This window comes from Alligator sinensis, unplaced genomic scaffold (assembly GCF_000455745.1).
Source record: "Alligator sinensis unplaced genomic scaffold, ASM45574v1 scaffold628_2, whole genome shotgun sequence".
In the NCBI taxonomy this organism is placed as follows: Eukaryota; Metazoa; Chordata; order Crocodylia; family Alligatoridae; genus Alligator; species Alligator sinensis.
In genome coordinates this window covers 6,896,628-6,903,724 of record NW_005841833.1, presented here as the reverse complement: position 1 = coordinate 6,903,724, position 7,097 = coordinate 6,896,628, and the positions used below count along the sequence as shown (strand labels likewise).

Here is a 7,097-nt window from a genome sequence, read left to right as displayed (position 1 = left end):
GGGGAAGAGCCTTTTCCGGGCGTGGGGGCCGCGGCCCCGGCACGCGCCTCCCGGCTGCCTGGGCCCCGGTCGCTGGGGTCCCTGCCACACATCTGTTTAGCGTCGGACGCTTTACCTGACTCGGCGAGACGGCGAAGTGGGCTGTCGGTCCCAGGAAAAGGAGAGCAGTGAGAAGCGTTCTCCAGAGCTCCCTCCTGCACCGGAGCGCGGCGGCAGGACAGTCTGCTTTCTATTAAAGAGATAAATTGCATAATTATAGGTGTAAGCAACCCCACTGCAAAATTTGTCTCTGTCAGCTTTGGAGAACGTTCATTTTCCTCGCGTCTCTTGGCGCAAACCCCAGCGGTGCCCGCCCGGCCTCCCCTCGCCCGTCGCAGAGCGAAGCGGCTTGCCCGGTGCTCCCGACGCGTCGCGGTGCCCCTGCGGTGCAAGCGGAGCTCCCGTCCTGTTTGTTCAGCTGCTTAGAGGCCCCAGCGGATGTTGTTATGGGGAGGGTTTTATTAAGTATACAATGATGAATATATCTTCACCGGTCTTATTACCAGCCCCCTGAAGCATGTCCTTGGTGTCCCCCTGAAGATTTAATCACCAGATTGCTCCCAAACACCAAGCACGAGTTTAATGTCAGGCTCCGCAATCTTCCCACTAATCACCCCCACGAGAGCCGTGTGAGCATGAATATTTATCTTGCTGGAGAAGGGCTGCGGCAGGGAACCAGGGCGTAGGAAGCCAGAAGTGCCGCGAGCTCTCCTCCCGCGGGCTGGGGAACGATTGAGAAGCCGGGCTCCAAGAGCAGACACGTCGAGCCTCACGCTGTGCCGCGAGTCGCACCGCCGCGGACAAGCCTTGCTGCGAAAGAGCAGCCTTCACCGGCATTAGCTGTAAATCCGTGTGGAAACAGCCGGGTCCTTCTTGCCCAGCCAGCCCTCCCCTCGGCCCGCTCCCACAGTCGTCCCTTTGCGTGCTGCTCCCTCCTTTGCATCCCTCTCCTCTCGGCTTGCTTCGTCTGGACGGTCCAAGCGGAGCGTTTTGCAGCGCAGGCCACAGCTCTTCTCCCAAGCTCAGGTGGTCTTTGGCAAACCCATATTCCCCACGTGAGCGTTTCCCTGTGCCTGGGAGCGACGCTGGATTCACGAAGTACGAGCCCTGGGAACGAGCTGCCCCAGGCACCCGCATCTCCCCTTCCCCCGCCGCGCTGGTCCCCAGGCCCGGGCGCTTCCTGCGGGCTCCCTCGGGATCGCTGCAGCGGGGCCGAGATCTCTCACTGCTCTCCGGCCTTTGAGCCCGATGCTGCTGAGGTTGGCAGCAGACGGGCCCGCGGGTTTTGTCTGCAGTCCGTGGGGCAGGTACGGGTTCGTTGTGCTGGCATCGGAGCCGCGAGCCACGTGCGGGCGGAGAGAGCGGCCTGGCTCTGCGACGCCGGAGGCCGCTGTCCCAGAGATCGCGGGAGCCCCCGTACATGTCTGTGCTGCGGTTGCAGCGCTCTGGCCGGTGCCTGTGCTGGGATCAGCGCGTGTGCTTTTCCCACTGGGCTCCGGGTGTGGATGCAATATCGAGCCGCTTTCAACGGAAACGAAACCTCCCTGAGCAGAAACTCCCGCCCCTGCCTCCAGGTCCGCAGCAGCCTCGGACCAGGCTCCATCGCCCCACCCTGGCGGAGCCGCAGGCTCTTGCTAGCGACTGCCAAGGCGTTACTTCACTGCGAGCTCTGGCCGAGGAGCCAGACCTCCTTTGTGCTGCAGCGAGGCTCGCCCGAATGGAAGGGGTCTCGTCCCCGCTCCGCGCGGGGCCGCGGCTGCACGTGGGGAGCAGGCTGGGTCGTCCAGCCCGGCAGCGACGGTGGCGCGTGCGGGGCCTCCTTGGCCACCTCCTCTCCCGAGGCAACGAGCGCCTGCACCTCCTTAGCCGGCTGCCTGGGGCCAGGTCCGCTCCCAGAGAAATTACGGTTCTGCCGGGACCTTTCAGCTTTCGTTTGGCTCGTTGGATGCCAGGCTCTTGCTAACGGCCTAAAACGTTTCGGCACGGGGAGGAGTTGCGGCAGTCGGGGATGGGGCCAAGCGTGGCGTTCGGTGGGGCGGCCCGTACGGACCCGTGCATGGCCAGGCCTTTGTGTGAAGACACCCTCCCTTTGTGCCCTGCGGCTGTATCGGGCTGTCGGTCTGCTGAGCCAGTGCTGTTGCAAGCACGAGCCCTTCCTCCGCGAGGGGTTCGCTCGGGTTCCTCCTGGGGGGGAAGGCCCCGTGCCGGCTCTGGTGGCGCTGCGTGCCCCCAGGCTGGCAGAGCGGCCAGGCCGGCACAATGCGCTGCAGTGCAGGCGAGGGCAGGTCAGGGACGGCTGCCAGCTGGGTCCTTTCCAGCCTGGCGCGAGTCACAGCAGCCAAGCAACGTACCCCTGGCTCCTTCCAGCATGTGTGGAGAGCGCTAACCCTGACAGCCACGGGGCTGCCAAAGCCCATGCCTCCCCACCCCACGCCAAGGCATCCGCGCTGCACCCCGGCCTCCTGGGCTGGCAGGGACCCCGTCGGGCTCCAGCTAGGGCTCGGGAGCAAGCCCCAGGTCTCGTCGTCCGCCTGCTGATTCGGAGCCTCCCCGGGAAGCTGCGGCGTTTCCCCCGGTAGCTGCAGCTCGGCGGCGTGCGCTGCTCGGGCGTTGCCTGTTGTGTTGCACCAAGTTCACGCGCAGCATCAAGTGGAAAAATGAAGTCGTTTTAAATTCTGGCAGTTTTTATGGTATAATTAAGATGCTTAAAAGGATACCTTGGGGAAAGCAAACGCAGCTTTGCTATTTATGGAGCTGGCCGAAGTAGAGCTTCTTGCCAACTTTCATATCTTATGACCTATAAATTGTATTTAATAGCTAATCTGTCGCCTCAGCTTCTTGTATCAGAAAAGCTGGTTTCCTTATTAATCTGCTAATTTGCATCCACACAGCGCATGTACAGACCCTTGGTTTGGAAATGGTGCTGCTTTAATGGTGCCAAGCACGGAAATAATTTATCGCCTCCGCTCTCGGCCCTTCATTCGGCCCATAGATCTTCCTGACATTGCATTATTCTTCCAGCTGGGATATAATTTTAATAAAAATAATCATTAGAAAGGCTCCTTCGGGCGCAGCTTCAGAAGCCCCAGACGTCGGGCCGCTGCGGGGAGGCGGCAGCTCCCGGTAAGAGCGTTAGGTGGCTCCTGGTGACAGCCGTGGAGCCAGCTCTGCCCCGAGAGCATGGTCCAGCTCGTGTCCGGTGGCACGCGGCAGGATGCCCCGGGAGGGCAGGCTGTCTGCCCTGGAGGCAGGGACAGAAAGGAGCCTTGGCCCACCCGTTGCGCACGTCCAGTTCGGGAGCTGGGCCCTACTGGTGGAGGGTAAATCGGGAAGAGCGTAAGTTATCCAGGCGAGCAGGCTTCCCCGCCCTGGTGCCAGGCTGCCAGCAGTTTGCAAGGCCTGCCCGCAGCTCTGGGGGAGACGTGGGCTTGCCTGGGGAGGGAAAGGCAGGCTCTGTCCAGCTCCGGTGGCTCCCTCGGGGACAGCCCTGGCACATCCCTGACCCGGGCAAGGCCCGTGCTGGGGGCGGCTGGGAGTAGCGCGTGGTTTGGGGCTCGGTTCTGAACCGGGCCATCAGAATAGTTGTGTCAGGGCTGCCCATTTGGGGGTTTTCTCACCAAAAACAACCAAGGGTTGGTTTAATCAAGAACAAAGCCGTTCCTTCCACCCGCTGGGGATGCTTGTTTGGGGGGTATGTGTAAGGAAGGCCGAGACTCGCACCGCTGGAGGAGCCGTGGCCTCACACTGCAGCCCAGCGGTCGGGGTCTTCAGCCAGGACGTGGGAGCACCTCTCGCAGCCCGAGGGGATCTGCGTCCCCGTCTCCCGCCTCCGAGACTGGCAGCGGGCGTTCACAGAGCGGTGCTCTCAGTCTCTCCTGTTGCACGGACAGTCTGCAGGCACCTTCTGCAGCTGCAGAGCCGCTCTTTTGTCAGTAAATAAATAGTTCATCACCTCTAAATCATCTCCCAGCTCCTCCCCACAGCGCCAGCACCTGGTGCTCCCAAGCTCCCTTGAGCAGCTGCAGGACGCAGCGCCCCGAGCGCAGGGAGCCCGGGAGCGAGGCAGGTGCCAGGGGAGCCTGGGCACGCCGAGACGTCTCGGCAGGCTCCCGCTGGCCGGCTGGGCAGTGCCCTTGCCAGCTCCGCTTCAGAGGTCATCTTGCAGCCGTCAGCCGTGCCCACCGGCCTGGGAGTGCTGCCGTGCTGCGCGGACGTGGGAAGCCTCGGGGCGTCCAGGCCCTGGCATGGGGTCGGCGTGCCGTCTGCGGCCATGCTGAGGCATCAGCTCTATCTAGGACACAGCCCCTGCACCTGGCGCGGTGCCTCGCTTCTGGGCCCATGTCGTCCCTGCCAGGTGGACGCAGAGTCCTGGTCCCAGGCGCCCTTGGGGCGGTCGGGAGGAGAAGCCGAGTTTCAAGCACCGCCCTATTAAACGGCAGGTCTGGTTCGGTCTCTTTGGGTGGGAATGAGCCTGGATCCCCAGCTTTTGCCCTTCAAGGATAAGGGACCCCTCTCCCCTGCCCTGATTGTGCCCGCTGCTGGTGGGGACTGGTGCAAGGGTGAGACCTGAGCAGCCAGGACCGGCGCTGGCTGCCAGCTGCAAGGCAGCTCTGGGTCAGCAAGTGGGGCTGGAGCCCAGGCAGCAAGGACGGCCCTGGCCCAAGCCCAGAGCAGGTGACCGGGGTCCAGCTGCCTGGGAAGAGCTACTTCATGGCCGTGCTGGGCCGGTACAGGCACGCGGGTGGGTGGAGGCGGTTGGCCGCAGCGTGCCCCGCCGCGGACTCGCACACAGTCCTGATCACAGCCTCTGCAGCCACCGGGCACGAGCGGGGAGGCAACAACACGATGGGGATTCGCTGCCCAGGTGAGTATTGGCATGTGCCTGTTTGCTCGGCCGCACGGGCCGCGCAGCCTTTGCTGTGATGACGGCGCCGAGTGTCGATGTGAAAGGGCGGCGAGAAGCAGCACGGGATCGTGGCCATCCTCGGGGAGGGACGGGCGTGCTGAGGCCGCCCAGGCTTCTCGGCTGCCCTTGTGACTCTGCCCGCTATGACCTGCGAAACCTGCCGCCTCTGTCACCCCTGGGGTCCTTGCAGCTCCACGGCCCCCCCAAAGCAGCGGGCCTCAGAGAAGGTTGGGGGTGGGGGAGACCTTCCCTCCAGCAGTCCCAAACTTAGCCTTGTCTGAGAAGGCGTCCTGGTCCATGCAGCTGCTCTCACATTTCCCTTCTCTCTCCCCACAGGCAGCATCCTCGGCCCTGAGCAGCCTGGGCCACGTGTACACGGCCATCGGCGACTACCCCAATGCGCTGGCCAGCCACAAGCAATGCGTCCTGCTGGCCAAGCAGTCCAAGGACGAGCTCTCGGAGGCCCGGGAGCTGGGCAACATGGGGGCGGTGTACATCGCCATGGGGGACTTTGAGAACGCCGTGCAGTGCCACGAGCAGCACCTTGGCATCGCCAAAGCCATGGGCAACCAGCGCGAGGAGGCGCGCGCCTACAGCAACCTGGGCAGTGCCTACCACTACCGGCGCAACTTCGACAAGGCCATGTCCTACCACAACCACGTGCTGGAGCTGGCCCAGGAGCTGGCCGAGAAGGCCATCGAGATGCGCGCCTACGCCGGGCTGGGCCACGCCGCCCGCTGCATGCAGGACCTGGAGAGGGCCAAGCAGTACCACGAGGAGCAGCTGCGCATTGCCGAGAGCCTGCAGGACCGAGCCGCCGAGGGCAGAGCCTCTTCCAACCTAGGTAAGGCCCTACCTGCCGTGGACGTTGGTCCCCGCGTGCTCAGGCAGGAGGGCGCAGCTTGCAAGCTCTGCTCCCCCGCGGCAGATCTCTGCTTTGCAGCCTGGGGCGCACCTGGGCCAGGTCCAGGCAGAGCCGATCTGCCAAGCCCGTGCAAAGAGTAGCAGCATCGGGGTAGCGTCCACTCTGTCTGCCTCTCGCTGTGGGGAGCAGGCCTCCGAGTCCTGGCCTGGCCTTCCTCTGGGAGGGAGGGTTTTAACCAGGTTGGAGGGGACCCTGCCCCATGGCAGTCGCTTCCTGCCCTGGGAGCCCCTGCCAGGGGCAAAGCCGTATCCCAGCAGCAGACCCCTTCGTGCGACCTTGTCTGCCCAGCAGCCGGGGCTGCAGCTGGGAGAGCGGAAGACCCCCGGCCCGCCGGCCACCCCGGGCCCGGGAATCCCAGCGCTCGCAGGCTGCCCCACACTAAATTAGCTTCGACTTCTGCCTGGCAGTTGGCGCTCAGTTCATTTGTAGATGCTAATTGTGCGCTGATGTTATCAGCAGCAGGTAATTGAAATGGGCTTGATGAATTGCTTAATTTCTTTTAATAGCTGAGTCTTCAAGAGCTGAATGAAGAAGATAAGGTGAACGGGAGAAAACACAACAGCCCGGCTTTCCAATTAGCGCCCGGCCTCCTTCCTCCTTTACACAAATTACGGCAAACGTGTGAGGCTAAGCGGGTTGATGAGGCAAGGGGCCCAGCCCTGAGCCGCCCCCAGCACTGATAACGTTTCTGTTAGCACGGCAGGGGAATGGGGGTGCCGCTGGGAAGCCGACATCCCCATGTGTTTGTCAAGGGGTTTAGCAAAATACCCGATTGCAGCAAAGAGCTTATTGTAGCTGCGTCTGCCGCGGGCACAGGAGCAGGTCCCGGCCGCGGTCGGCATGGGTGGGGGCTGTCTGCCGGGCTGTGCTGCCCGACGGCAAGGAAGGAGAGGTGAGCACCGTGCAGTGAGACCCGGGCGTGCAGCGGGCTCTCCGGGGCAGGGCCCAGAGGAGGGGCGTGCGCTTCCTGGGCTCTGCGGTCAAGCCCTGCCCTTGCCCCGGGGCAAGCTCTCAGCTCTCGGCCATGCCCCTGGCTCTGGTGCCTGCCAGAAGGAGACACGCGGTCCCTGCTGGGTTTGTCAGGGCAGTTTGAGACCTCCAGCCTCGGCCGGCGTGGGTTGTCTTGGGGACATGGCGCATCTCCGCAGCCGCTTTGTCTCGTCCCAGAAGGAGCCCTGCGCTGCTGGGGGGCACTCGTGCAGGCTCGCGCGCCCCTCCCCGGGCCCC

At 63.7% G+C, this 7,097-nt stretch overlaps 1 protein-coding gene across 1 annotated transcript in view; it reads left to right on the top strand.

Annotated features, from left to right (window-relative positions):
- Positions 1-7,097, top strand: part of TTC28 (tetratricopeptide repeat domain 28) — a 252,570-nt gene that overhangs the window by 205,470 nt on the left and 40,003 nt on the right. The window contains exon 6 of the mRNA XM_025199735.1: positions 5,282-5,789. Coding sequence (XP_025055520.1) covers positions 5,282-5,789 — 508 coding nt within the window. The remainder of the gene's footprint in view (positions 1-5,281; positions 5,790-7,097) is intronic.